This window comes from Triturus cristatus, chromosome 3_1, assembly GCF_964204655.1.
Source record: "Triturus cristatus chromosome 3_1, aTriCri1.1, whole genome shotgun sequence".
Taxonomy (NCBI): domain Eukaryota; kingdom Metazoa; phylum Chordata; class Amphibia; order Caudata; family Salamandridae; genus Triturus; species Triturus cristatus.
The window spans coordinates 503,056,948-503,072,184 of record NC_140583.1 but is presented as its reverse complement, the minus strand read 5'-3'; the positions used below and the strand labels follow the sequence as shown (position 1 = coordinate 503,072,184).

The window sequence follows — 15,237 nt, the reverse complement described above, 5'->3', positions numbered from 1 at the left end:
CGAGGTGGTTTTACCATCCAGATACCCCTGAGTAATTTACATACCAAAGGATGTTCACCAATCGGTTTGCCATCAATCGCTACGTGACCCGCCGAGATGGCTGACCGAGAATTATTGACAGTGCGATAGGCAAGACCCGAAGCAGCGATGGACGCAAGAAAGTTCACTACCAAGGAGACATCCGCTGATGCGGGATCCACCTCCCGTTGAGAGCTCCAATCACACCATCATTTCCAGGCTGCAGCATAACGCTTGTGTGTGTTGGGCGACCAAGCCTCACTGATAAATCTGGTACCGTCTTGCGAAAGGCCTGGGATTGTCCAGCGATCCCCGAAATTTGCCAAGCAACCAGCAGGAGCCTGAGGCTATCAATGGATGCGGAGAGGATCTAGTAACAGATTCCACCGCTGGGGTAGAAGAATCGGTACTGCACACAACATTTGCAGAAGTACTGGGAACCACGCCTGAGCCCTCCAAAGAATCAACTCTGACTGATAACACTTGGTCCGGGCCAGGACCCTGGGGATCATTACAAATGGAGGAAACGCATAACAAAGAGTAGGAGGCCATGCCTGAAGAAAAGCATCCGTGGCCAGAGCCTCCGGATCCGGACGCCAGCTGAAAAATGCTGGAACCTGTTTGTTGAGCAGGGAGGCAAACCGATCGATCTTACAAGGACCCCATATCTGGTTCAACAACCGGAACACTCGAGGGTGAAGCCTCCAATCGCTGAAATCCCGGAGATGTCGGGAATGCCAATCGGCAATCTGGTTGTTGCACCCCGGAAGATATTCCGCGGCTACAAACAGTTTGTTTTGGAGGCAAAAGTGCCCAAAATCCTTGGCAATCTCCGCCAGAAGTCGGGACCGCGTCCCGCCCAATTTGTTCACATAACGAACCACTGACACGTTGTCCATGCGGAGAACAATGCAACAATTTGTCTGACGGGGCGAGAGGCAAAGAATCGCAAAGGAACCCACCAGAAGTTCCAGGCAATTGATGTGGAGATTCAATTCCTCCTGAGACCAACGGCCGCCCGTGGACACTGGACCGCAACAGGCTCCCCAACCCCACCGACTGGCATCGGATTCGATCACCACCTCCGGAGTGGTTCCGAATAGGGCTCGACCATTCCACGACTCCATATGCTCTAGCCACCACAACATCTCCCACCTCGCCTCCTCTGTGAGAGGAATCTGATCTGAATACTTGAGGCCTTTCTGGAGATGACGTATCTTGAGTCGTTGAAGAGCCCGGTAATGAAGGGGACCCAGGAATATCGCCTGGATAGAGGAAGCTAACAAGCCGACGATCCGGGCTACAGACCTCAAGGACACAATCTGCTTGTGCAAAATCAATCTCAACTCTGCCTTGATAGATCTGATTTTCTGATTGGGCAAGAGGAGTTGACAAGTGAGGGAGTTGATCAGAAAACCCAGGAACTCGACAGACTGAGACGGAACCAACACAGACTTCTGTGGATTGACCAGGAAACCCATAGTCTGCAAAAGATCTATGGTCCAAGCAAGATGTTGCATCACTAGACGAGGACACTGACCCATAAGGTAAATTATGAGGCGAACGCCCCGGGCCCGAAGAAGTTCGACCACAGGCCACAGAAGTTTCGTGAAGCACCAAGGTGCTGACGAGAGGCCGAAAGGAAGGACTCTGAACTCGTACCAAGCTCCCTGCCAGTGGAACTGAAGAAAACGACGATGAGGTTTGAAAATGGGCACTGACAGATACGCATCCTTCAGATCTAGGCGCACCATCCAGTCCCCTTCCTGAAGAAGATCGCGAAGAAGATGGATCCCCTCCATCTTGAAGTGTCGATATACAACCCATCCACTGAACTCCTTGTGATTTAAAACAAGCCTGGATCCACTCCCCTTCTGTACCAGGAATATGTTGCTGACGAAACCCTGGGGGTGACGAGACGTCCGCACTATGGCCCCTTTTTGAAGCAGAGACTCGATCTCGGTGGAAATGACCACCTGATCCTGAAGGGAAAAAAGCATCGGGCGAGGAGGGAGATTTTGAGAGGGGGAATGATAAAACTCTATTTTGTAACCCTGTACCGAGTCCAGGATCCACGCATCCTTTGAGATTTTTTGCCAATTGTGGAGAAAATACTGGATCCTGCCCCCAACCGCACGTCCGAAAAAGAAATCAGGCTCACCTGCAGATGCGGCATCCTGTTGACCGCCTTGACTGCCTCCATAACGGCCTTTCCTGAATTTGTTGCGGGCTCCACGTGTTGGATAGAAGGAGGCGGAGGAACTGGAGTCCTGATATCTTCCACGTTGTGAGTTATATCCCCGCTGGGCGTTTTGCTGGAAGCCACGGCCGAACGATCGCCCACGATGTTGTCCGGCCCGGCCAAAAACCGGACGAAAAGCCCTCTTGAGGGAACCCTGTGCCTTATCAAGACCACTGAAAGTAGCAACAAACTTAGTCAGTTCCTTCAGAAAAGGCTGACCAAAAAGAAGCCCCTGAACCAAAGGGCCCGATTCAGAGGTAGAAAGCTCAGCTAACTTTGGGTCGAGTTTCAATAGAATAGAGCGGCGGCGCTCGCAGGACATGGCACAGTTAGCATTGCCCAATTGACAGATGGCTCGCTGAGCCCATCCGATCAGATCATCAGGATCTATTATGTTCCCTGAGGCTTTAGCCTTAAAACCCGAGTCCAATATTTTTGTAAGGGGACCTGTCAAATCAAGTAATTTATCCTGACAGGACCTCCATGCTCGATCGATTCCTTTCTTAGGGTCTTTTGTGTATTATTTGAGTTAAGTGAGCATGGAGGGGTCCACCTCCGGTGTGTCTGCCACTTTGTCAGCTAGATCCGGTCTAGGGCATTCGGAGCGGAGATGCGCTCTGACATCCTTATCAAAGGCCTGACGTATATGGGACTGCACATAATCAGCAACCTCAGTAGAGGGAAGCCATGAGGAGGAGTTAGGGTGGACAATTGCTGTGGGATCAAAGGTAAGTAAAGTTGGATGGGACGGTGCATCAACAAAACGCTCCTTGCGCTGTTTCTTAGTAGGAGGAGGAGAATCCTCCGGTTCGGAAGCCGTACCATCATCCCTTTGAGATGAACTAGAATGAGCTGCTTGGGCGGAAGAACCATAAGTGTGATCAGAAGACAAAGATTTTGCTAATCTCGCAAAATCTGAAGAATGCGGATTCTTGGAACCCTTCCCGCCAGAGGAAGAGCGGGACGCAGAACCCGGAAGCCATCCCTGCAGCAGGGCATAATTACACAAATGACGCTTCAAGGGTTCAATAGCGCGGAACATGGCCTTGTTAACGGAGTGCTGGACTCCCACATCAAGAGCTTCGACCAGCTCATGCTCCAATGACCCAGAGGGGCCCTCATCACAATATTCCTCATCATAATAGTAATCTGACATAATGACACTAAAAAGTGACAGGTATACCCACAAGAGGAAATTCGGAGCCAATATGCACTGTCTGCGCTGCAAAAAGGCACTTTAAATACCTGAGGAAATGACAGTGATATAATAAGGGGGAGTGGCGAACCCCAGGCAAGCCTATGCCACACAAGGACGCAAGACCCAATGTGTGCAACAATAATATTAGAATGTGGAGGGAGGGCTTGCCTAGAAACACCACTTTAGGCAATGCCTATGCGTTAGTTTACAGCCCAAATCACCCTTTGAAAGATGTGAGCGTCGCTGGTGACCTGGCACAGGCTGGTGGGTATTGAGCAAAGTTATGCGCTGCTCCCGCGCTCACTACAACCCGATAACGGTCGAAATCGGGAGAAACAGCCGCCGCGCATGCGCGGAACGATCTGCCTGTCGAGCCAGAAAGAGGACTGCGCGTCGGAACGACGCACGTCCTCACCCCGTCTCTCCCGCTCCCCACAAACAAACGCGGGCACACAGCGCCCGGTCCAGGAGGCAATCAGCGCTCTTCAAACCCTCGCGCACACAGAAAACGGCTGGTGGAAGGCTATATAAGGAAAAAGAGCAGCGCGTTCAGCGCCCGAAACAACGGAAAGAAGAAGGAAACTAATGCGCTAGCAGCGCAACCCTCTTAGGAGCGAAGCCAAAAACATCGGAAACTTGCAGAGCCGCAGCGCGAACAGCACGAACAGTTACCGGCAACAGACACAAGGCTGAGCACAAGACAAAGCAAGTAAGCGCACAAAGCGTATAAGCATAAAGCGCAAAGCAAACAATAGTAGAATAGAAGACAATAAAGGTAATGCACTTAACTGGCTGCGGAGCAGCAAAGAAAGAGGATGTAGTATTCTCTTGTGCTCCTTATATAGGAGTCTACTCTATGGTTGTCATGTGATACCCAGGAGTGTTTATGGGTATTGTAGTGTTTATTTTGTTTTACTTTATCTGATTGGCTGCTCAGAATTTTCAGTAAAGAAAATGAGAAGAATAATCGGAGCCTCCGGTCCTGACATAGAATTGATGGGTGAACGAACTTATGTTTAGAATTTAATGAGTGAAGACATAGAAGTTTGACTGAAAAATTATGTTGTGTTACCTGAGGAACATCTTGAAGAATATCTTGGTAAAGAAATAGAGAGAAGAACTGTGAACTGAATTTGAGGAGTTCCAAGATTAAAGTAGTAAGAGTCCGGTTCACCTGCTTTGTCGATACACCAACTGTGGCAGTTGTTACAACGGTTACGAGGAATTCCAACGTCTACATGGTGACAGTTCAACAAATTCCCAACTGTAGGAAGGTGGATATCTGACTATGGTTACCCCCAATTTTTTGCCTAGTGTCTAGCTGGTTTTTCGACTTAGTTGGCCTGAGATCCTGCCATTCAGGATCTCAGCCTAGCTGCTCTCTCTTTAAAATGGACTCCATGTACCCTAGGTACATAACCAATTGGAATTGGATCACCCTGTGAGCCCCTGTACCAGTGTACACTAGGTACCCAGGGCATTGGAGTATCTAAGGCCTACCAGGGGCTGAAGCATGTATTATGCCACCCCTGGCCTGGCCTAGCAATTTGACACAACTGGCTGATCACTCAGCTGGGGTAAGTTGGTGTAACCACCTCTTACTTAGGTGTAGTATACCTATACCTAACCTTAAATGGGACACATGTTAACCTATAAGTCACTCCTATGGCAGGCCTTGACAATCCTGAAGGCAGAGTGCTTGGTTCCATGTGAGATGGTGCTCTGGCATAAGCTGAGCCTGTCTGCAGTGGTCGGAACAACTTCCTTCTACCGTTTCCAGATATCGTCATACCATATACTCTTAAGTGCATTATGAACCTCGCGGTTAAATGCTATCTTTGGTTTGGCTTTATCAAGACATGTCGAGTAAGGTGTCATAGGAATTGGAATACTAACCCCTCGCCAATTCTGGCGACGGGGTTAGCATTCCACCCTTCTAGAGGGACACGACATGTACAGTACCTGAAACCCGGGTAAAATCAGACATAGCCTCAGCTCCACAAAATGGACGCTGCCACCACAGACACAAGTCTGCCCTCCTGCTGCTGGGAGTCCTTCCAGCTTGGGAGACGTGGACAAAGGGTTTCCTGCCAGGGGTGGTGCGAGCACCACCCCAGACAGGATTTTGTGTATTGGTCAGGTAGGGCTTGAATGGAATCAGACATGCCTGAGGCTCACAAGGAGCCTCGGTGCATATGCCAGTTCAAACCGGTCCTGGGGCACACCAGCCCCAGACCTGGGGCGAGCTGGACAAAGGATTGGGGGTGTAACCACCCCCCTTCCTGGTCCCACCCTTAGGGAGGGACCTAGCAGGTAGTCCGGCCCCTAGAATCCGCTTAAAGGTAGGAGCTGTGTCCTAAGACTTCAGACATCCTGGAATCAACTTACTACAAAGAAGAAGAAGACAGGAACTTCGACGCTCTGCTGCACAGAGGACAGAAGGAAATCTCCCCTATGGTCAGGGAGTGACCATCTTGCTAACGCAAGCACCAACCAGCTACTCGACGTCTGCTTTGCCGCCGCCTCCTGCCGGAGCCCGAGCCCAGAGCCTGACAAGACCTGGACCTCCAGACCTCTCACAGCCCGATCCACAGTCCCTGCAAAGAAGGAACCCGTGGAGGCACCGAGACACGTGGAGCCAGCCATCTTGAAAGACCCACGACAAGCTGCAAGCGCGACAACAGAGGCTCCCTCCAAGTTGTGCTTTGGGTCCTGAGAAGCCCAACACCCGAGCAGTATCTGCACCAAAGGTGAGCCCTCCAGCATCTCCACGATCTGCGCGGGGCCCCTCTGCACTTTGCATCTCGACGCGCCTGCCCGGTCCCTGGCCCGTTGGCTAGTGGCCATTTTGGTGACGAACCTTGAAAACTACGACGCTGGTCTGGTTGCTCCAGACTTGCCCCAGCTGCTCTCCAAAGGAGCAGCCCCTCTGACCTTGCTGGTCAGAACTATCAGCTTTCTTCATTCTTCACGACTTCTGCTTTTGCCAAGGCTTGTTTGCTTCCTTCGAGTCGCCGACACCGCCGACAGCGAGAGCCTGCGTGGGACAGCTCGTGAACCGACTCCTGGACGTCGTCGACCTTCAGGGACCACGTGGCTGCGGAGACAAGCTACACCTCATCACCTGTTTGCACCCGACATCGCCTGGTACCTACCTGGTGCCACGCCGGTCACTGGCTAGTGACTGTGAACACTGTCCCCTCTGCTTTCAGGTCTTCTACAACTCCGATCCACCCTTGGATCCACCGCATCTCTTCTGGACCGACCGCCTGCAGCATCTTTGTCATCAGGCTCCATTGAATCGATAGACGAAACCCGACGCACTTCGAGACCTATGCACCCGCTTCCTGTGGGTAAGGTAAAGCTGGCATTCCGGTGCCCAAGTGTAGAGAAACATCTCTAGTGTCTGTGTTTTAAGTCTTAAGTTCGTAGTCCATCCAGAAGACCCTTCTAGCAGTAACTTTTGAACTTTTACGCACCCATTGAAAACCTATGGGAGCCCGCGTGTAACTTACCTCACTGCACACGCGACCCGTGGACCTCCTGGTCACTAACTGAAGTTAGCTCCTTGTAGGCCCAGCGATTCTAAAGGCCCTAGGCCTTTTCCCTTTCCTGTTCGTGGTACTTATACCACTATTTTAGTATATGGTTTGAGTGGCCACCAGGGCCCATCCATATAAAGTGCAACTTCTGTATATTGTAATACTTTCTTGTTTAACGATTTGTGCTCCTGTGCTCATAAAGAGTCTAGGGGATACTTTGAGTAATAAATACATATATATTTTGAATATATATCTGTGTGGTGTCCTTTCATTGGTATAAAGGGGGGTTACATTTGGTAAAACAGCTTGCTTAACACGCTTTAACGAGTTTAGCCTCAAAGACTGCTTAGCCTACGCTACCACTAGGGCAGCTAGTCCGAAAAAGGTTGACTTACAACCACACCATAAGGGTTGCTTGGCATGGTACAAGGTGGTCACTTTAACTAGTGAACAGCATATACCAGGCCAACTTCTCACACCAACCGCCAACACAAACAGTCAGCTGTTGCGAACGTCACGAGCAGCCTGTGCGTGATGCAGCAGATGGTAATGACGCACTGACGTTTATGCTGTGGCGGCCATCTTTGATCCTCCAAGTCAACATTCCAGCTCATACTGTGTTGCGTCATACACGTCTGCGTGCTGCCATCTTAGAAATCTTCAGGACAACAACACGCAAAGAAGAATTTTCACCGGAGCATCGTGATGCGTAGGCAGACATCTGCCTGCATAACCACAGCATTCGTCAGCATTTCAAATACATAATAAGGTACTGCATAATAGAAGTAAGCGCTTGCTTAGATTGACATCTTTACTAGCACGTCGGTATTACATGACTAGTGTTCATTAGCACAGATGGGCACAAGTCTACAATCCCACAGTTGCAACCTCCTAATAGAACTAATTCGTACTGGCACAATCCACTGTAAAAACTTAACATCACCCTGTTTGCAACTGCGCATTTACCTTATACAACATGGCATCTGGGCATTTGTGGAATTTATCGCCTCCTCAAGCATTCTTGCCCACAGGGGGTGAACCCTTACTCAAGTGGGAGGAATGGAGGGAATATTTTATATATTACATTTCAAATTTTGAAGATGACAAAGATTTTAAAGCTGAGAAGAAATACAAAATGTTATTACACTGTCTTGGCGCAGGTGGTATTAAGGTGTATAATAGAATCAACAAAAAAGTTAGAGGGGAGAATGAGGGTGATGTTTTTCTGAATGCCATTCATGACCTTAATACATACTACAAACCAACAGTTTGCGTGGGTGTCGACAGGTATAAATTCACAGAAAGCAGGGCAAGGACAAATCCATCGAGGATTTTGTGTCAGCACTAAGAAAACTAGCCAACAATTATCGCTTTGGTGGATTACACGACGAGTTCATTAGGGACCAGCTCATCATGCAAGGGTCCAATTCTAACATACATGACAGTTTGTGGGCCAAGAGTGAATATCCTCTACAGAACATTATTGAAAGTGTAAGAAAAGCTGTCTTCCGGGACGTTGCGCTAAAGCTGTTCTAAACGAGAGAGAGAGAGAAAGAGAGAAGGAGAGAGAGACAGAGAGAGAAAAAGATACAGAAAAGAGGAAACAACGTTATGGTACAAACGAGTGTGAGGGCTACTCACAAATGTAATCCGAGAGTTTGACAGGGGGTAACACCCATCTGCCTGCTCTGCTAGTGCTGATGGGGTGAGTGGTGTCATGCAAAGGTGTGGAAGGTAGTTGCCTTCCAACTCTGCCAGTGGTGTTGCGATCAGGTAAAATACGATTGGGTGCGGCCGTGGGCTGCATAGTCATGCTGAAAGCTGTGGCCTTGGTTGTGTGGGGCTCATAGTCCGAATCATCATCAGACACTCCTGTGGTGACAAAGCTGGCTTTCCTGGTAATGGGAAGCTCACTGGAGTCATTCATGGGCATAGTATTGTCTGGGTCCCTTAAAGTGTTTTTGCACAGAGAAAGAGCAGAGAAGTGCCACACTTTACAGTTGCTCAGGAGAGCGGAATTGCAAAACACTTTGCGTACTGTTAAGGGTGGGGAGTACCTATCCTGACCCTTGCCTATGTGCCCACTTCTCTTGACCTTGACAGAGTCCCCGATGTTGAGCTCAACAGGTTTGCAACCATGCTTGAGGTTGTACCTGACTTTGTAACTGGATTGTGCATGCATCAAACTTTCCCTCACCTGGTCGGCTGACCGGTGTACTCTTTTGGCTGCTTTGGCCCAACCCACATTGTCTTTCGACAGTGGTGCCCTTCCCCGCATAAGTTCATTCCACCCCTTTATTGTCTTTTTGGGTGAGTACCGCGCCTAATCCTTTGGAATTTGCATCTGTGGTGACAAAGTTCTCCAGTAACGGGTCGAAACCTTGCAAAGGCAAAGCGGAATACATTTCATTTTTTAGTGAGCTGAATGCTTGTTGACTCACGTCTGTCCATTCAAGCTTGTCTTTCAGTTAAAGTAGTTGCCTGAATTTATATGTTTTGCTCGAAAAGTTTGTTACGAAGTACGCGTAAAATTCAACCAGTCCTAAAAAGGATCTTAACTCGTCCTTGTTGCTTGGCACTGAGGAATTCTTAATTGCATGCAGAAGTTTTCTTTTGGGTTTAATTCCATCACCTGTGATTTCATGACCAAGATAGCTCACTGAATTGCATGCCAATTTGCACTTTTTGTGCTCGGCTGTTAACCCTTTGGCATCCAGGATTTCCAGAACCCTATTAACCTTAGTGTCATGTTCCTCCCTAGTTCTCCCCATTATGGGGATATCATCCTGGACCATCAGTATTCCAGAATTGTTTTTGAAGATGTTATGCATCAGTCTTTGAAACATCGTGGCTGCAGAAGCCAGCCCGAATGGTACACTAGTAAACCTGAAACATCTAAAGGGTATGATGAAAGTAGTTAAGCTTCTTGCTCTCACGATGAAGGGGTAAGCCAATTTCAAGTTAATTGTAGAGAACCATTTTACCCCTTTGGTGTTAGCCAACATCTCGCTTATCCTTGGGAGGGGAAACTGTTTGACAACTATGTTGTTATTGAAGGGGCGTAGGTCTACACACACAACCTCAGTTTGCTGTTCGTTCGTTTGGCCACGACCAAAGGTGCAACCCACTCTGAGGTCTCAACTTGTTCAATGATGACGTCCAGTTGCGTTTTTACTTCATCTTTAATGGAGAAGGGTACATTTCTTGCTTTATGTTCAACTGGAATGGCAGCTGGTTTCACTTGGATTTTGTGTTGGTACCCTTTCAGTGCACCTATTTCCCCACTAAAACTCTTGGGTATTTGTACAGCATGGATTTGCCATAGTCATCGTTACTTTGGACTACTAAGACTGGGTCTGATTTGCTGGGGTCGAGTATAGTTCCTAGATTACCCTGGTCCATCCACCCCAGCACTGATGGTCCTATTGCAGATACATACAGTTTTCCCGTAGACTCCCTGTCTTTGAATTTGAATTTTCTTGCTCTCCTTCTTCCTTCCCTTCCAAAGGACGAGGTTGTGTTATGGTTGTACTCGGGTGTCCCTGCGAGGACACCGTATGTCGCAAGTTCCTTCTCATGTCCCTGCGAGTACACCGTACCGCCACCGATTGTCATCAGCTGTCAGTTGGACTTGAGTTGACAGCTGATGTCTCACGGAGCGGCTGCATTCCTTACGCTCCACCTCATGCGGAACTTGTGTTGGTGAATGAAATAAAGAACTCCTTTTCTTTGCATCTTCGTGTACAGATAATTCTTTACACTTGTATTTGTCTGTTTCTGTCATTGTATCCATATATATATCTACAACAAGTCAGGACTATTGGCTTTGTTAGTGGTTGTTAGTTTTTTTTTTGTGTGTGCAGATTTATATAGTGCAAACTGGACCCAAAGGTATTGGAGCGCTTTACATGAGCACCAGTTACGTTACGCAAGGAAATTTTGGTAGGCACAAGGAGATAAAGTGATTTTCCCAGAATCACAGGATGAGGAGTCGAACCCGAGGCTCGAACCTTGGTTTCCCAGCTCCAAAGTCAGCAGTCTAGAAATGAAACCACATCCTTAGTTGCATAAGATAAATAAGAAGCAACTATGGCTTCTCTATAATATTGAAAAAGCTTCCACTTAAAGCCCTGGTGACACCACGACAGGGTTACTGCTCCGGAGTTTCAAAAAGAGAAGGGACATCCAGAGAGAAAAGGACTTTCTTTAAAGGATTTCCCTTCCCCTACAACTTTCACTTGGCATGACATCATGCCGTAAGTTCTTCACTAGTGAGAAGAGATCAGTGTGAGCATGCACACATTGATGTGCCTGCGCTCACTGCAGTCAGAAAAAAACCAGACTGCCAGGGCATAACACAGAGCCCGGTAGAGACCCGTTTTGAGGCCCCCTTTAAAAAACTGCCGGTGCTCAGCACCGGTGAGACCCAGCCTACTTAAAGCCTAGGCTTTATGTCCTCTAGCTGTTACAATCCGAAAGTAGAAACATCAGGCAAGACGGCACAGTCATCTGAAGCTGACCAGGGCAATACGGAAAAGGCCATTTTAATGAAACGGTGCATATCACAAAACAAATCGCAAACACTGACAACTGCCCTACAGCCTAACATACATGCCCACAGACCTGATTCATTCAGGAGACTTATTTTTTTAATGTTGATAATGAGTTTATGTTTGCAACTGTTTCCTTTACGCATTTGTGTCATTTAATCAAAGGCCGCTGTCATCATCACTCAAACCTATCTGTCCTCATCCCTTCTAATGCAAAATCTTAAGTTTTAAGTGGGAAGGCAGGTGGGGCTAAATAAATGGCCACCAACACCAGAGGAAAGAGGGAACCTTGTCCCTGCCTCAAAACCACTCCTAACCCCATTGGGCGGGATGTAAAATAACAAATCTTATAGAGGGTAAAAGGCTGCTTTATTTGGACAGGTATGCATATTCACATTTACAACAATATAAATAAAGCCTCACTAAAAAGCCTTCCCCACAATAAAAAAAATCCCCAAACATTCTTCTAACAAACCATCCTCACCATCCCCTTTCTTTCATCCACTGCCTTCATCCTGCCTCAGTCATCACTCCCCTGTGTTCCCTCTGCCCGAACCTACTCTGCAATGTCCCCAACCCTTCCTGCCTGTCTCAAGCGCCTCAATTTCTGCCTCCTGTCCACGCGACAAATGCCATCTGTCTGCTTCTAAAAAACATCATGAAATTAAAAGCAACAAAACACTAAAAAGGGAGGGTGGGAAGGACAGCAAAATTGAGTTATCTCCTACCTTAACCACTGTAAACTGACTAGAATTTCATAACAACATGAACCGTCGTTTAAGCCCCACCCTAATCCGTAAACAACCAATGGCCACACACCTGTCCCACTGGCTTCTTTCACCCGCCTGAAGCTGCTTGGGGGTGGACATTCTGCGAATGCCACACCCAGGAGCCCTCAATGGGCGAGATGTAAAATAACCAGTCTTATAGAGGGTAAAAGGCCGCTTTATTTGGACAGGTATGCAGACTCACATTTACAACAATATAAACAAAGCCTTACTAATACAATGTCAATATCCTAACATACCCCCACCCTTAAGCCTTCCCCACAATAAAAAATTCCCAAAACATTCTTCTAACAAACCATCCTCACCATCCCCTTTCTTTCATCCACTGCCTTCATCCTGCCTCAGTCATTGCTCGCCTGTGTTCCCTCTGCCCAAACCTACTCTGCAATGCCCCCAACCCTTCCTGCCTGTCTCGTGCTCCTCAACTTCTGCCACCAGGAAAAACCCTACCAGGCGTTTTTCCTGTCCCCTCCAAAATGATAGATATCCCTTTATTGTCAAAAAACCCTCTCTCACTTTTTTTTAATATTATTTTTTATGTTGCTCGGAGAAAGGGAGGGCAGGAGGAGTAAAAGTAAGAATAAAAACGATCTATATTTAGATCTGTCACCAAAACAGCTAGCTCCATATTAAGCTCAAGCTAGAGAGCAAAAACAGACTGTTGCCATAACAGCCTAAGTTTAACACCAAGTTTTTATTGCTAATGTAACTGCTAGCGTTTCTTTAATATTCAATAAATATAGTTCATTGCCAATGAAGAAAAGATGTACACGATCTTGTCTAAAAAAACTGAAAGTCTTCTTTAATTATGTCACTATGTGCCAACCAACTTATACCATTAATGCTGCAAAAACGAGGCATTTCTCTATTAACTTTTCTCCCCGCTCTCTCAACTGCTTTGAACTTTTCAGCTCCCTGCCATATTCTCCTAGGAACTAAGGCCTTAAAAATCAGTTTTGTCTTGCTCCAAGATCTAGCAATAATTTCTAAATCCTTTTTAATCTCATTTATTAAACCTTAACCTGACAACTGAACTAAATCATTTTCACTTAAATGTAACAATAAAATATCTGGACATTTTATGAAAGACATCACGCAATTGGCCAAAGGCAGGCGCATTGCTCCGCCCATGGCCTATTGGTGTCTATTACGTGCACCAAAGGCCATGTGGTTTCAATTATCGTGCCCAGACACGGGCGCAATAATTGAAAACACGTTTCGCTGTGGCACACGCGCACCACTCGCAGGCGTGTTTGTTTTACAATAGCGATCGCTTTCGCTGCTGCTTGTTAAGTAAACGCTGCAAGTACTGAGGTACCGAAGATGCACTGTTGCAGCAAGGCACTGAGTGAAGGTAAATGGAGTTTGATGTAAATTTACATGAGTCAGCAGCGGAGGTGCAATAAGTGTCCTTGCTGATGGTGAAGTGTGGTGGATGAATGTTATTATTTGTCGCTATTCCCTATCCCTGTGAAAGCCTGTACCCCTCTAAATGCTCCCTGGTTCTTACTTGGTAAACTTCTCTGAGCCCGCACCAGGTCCGCAGGAGGTGCCCGCATCCCCCCAGCAGGTCGGCGTACCACCTCCGCAGAGTGGACACGGTCAGGTTCCACACGAAGCGGCTGCCGTTGAAGAGCAGGTCCTCCACGCCGCATATGAAGGCTGAAGCCATGGGTCCTGCAGCCCTCTCCTCAGAGCCGCACGCCTGTGCCTCCGCCGAGGGCTCGTGCTGCACTCCGCGCTCTGCTGCGTGCGCTCTGGGAAAGGGCAGGGAGCTGCGAGCAGACAGGGTCGGGTCTCACACAAACTCCACTTTCATTGTGTTTCCTGGGCTGGCTCCATCGCCTGGCAGTCGCTGACAGCGGCGGTTGCAGTCCCTCGGCAGAGCCAGGTGCTCACAAAACAGCCTTGTGTGCTACTCGGGGGCTTACCCAAATCTCTGCTAAGCCACGCTTAGCGCGACCTTTATATTGCAATTACATTTTAACCCCTCTGCCACGCGCCCAGACAATAGCCACGCGCTCCTTCCGCGGAGTGAAAGCAGCACCTTTTACCCCGTCTCACAGAATACATCTGCCCATAATCTCTGCCCATATTATTGTGACACAGTTTCATGTCTAATCTTTCCCGTCTGCTTGAACGGGACTAATATTTGAACATCGCTCGCTCCTTTCTCAGTTTGTTTATTCAGCTGGGATGTAACGGTGCTACTGACCTGCATTACAACAACAACGGCCCAGAGCTCCAACAATAAAGTGAAAATCAATGTAATGACAGCTGTGGTGCAAAGAACAGCAACGCTAGTCCGTTTGAGACCCTAAAACTCGCAGCGAGACTCATTCAGATGTCACTTTTCTGGGGTTTAATCGGTTTCTGCGCTTGGATACAAGTCCACTCAAGAAAGACGGTTGCAGGCTCGAGGTAATTTCTTGGTATAATAAAAATGTCACAATTCTGTTTTAATTCTACTCAAGAAACATGCCTCGGTGCTCTAATCTAACACCTCAAGCAGTGTGTTTCCACACCGGAGCTCGTGGGAATCGACGCCTCATCCCTATCCTCAGGGGCAAAACCAGGTTGCGGCCCTGCCCCTCTGGGAAGCAAGAGGCAGAACAACTGCAACGCTGGTGATGCATAAGCCATCTTTGGGCATTCACCAGTGCAGGAAACACATGTGGTCCTCGTAAGGGAACAGCAAGATCCCATCTGATATATTTAAAGCCTCACAAGAGTTTAGCTATCTTTGAAATAAGATCTTTGTTTGGGTTAATGGTTCAAATCCAGCCTAGGTACACCACGCCTAGGGGGTTTCTTGCAAGTCATGGATGATGGTCAGTTGCTCACACAAATAAAGTTGATGGCCTGGTATCGTAAAGAAGAATGATACGTAGGCCAAGTG

General features: G+C 47.9%; 1 protein-coding gene across 1 annotated transcript in view; it reads right to left on the bottom strand.

Moving 5' to 3' along the window:
• The window catches only part of RCCD1 (RCC1 domain containing 1), a 198,195-nt gene extending 183,728 nt beyond the window's left edge, over window positions 1-14,467 (bottom strand). Inside the window, exon 1 of the mRNA XM_085644384.1 lies at window positions 13,849-14,467. Coding sequence (XP_085500510.1) covers window positions 13,849-13,993 — 145 coding nt within the window. The 5' untranslated portion in view covers window positions 13,994-14,467. The remainder of the gene's footprint in view (window positions 1-13,848) is intronic.
• Between the last annotated feature and the right edge of the window lie 770 nt (window positions 14,468-15,237).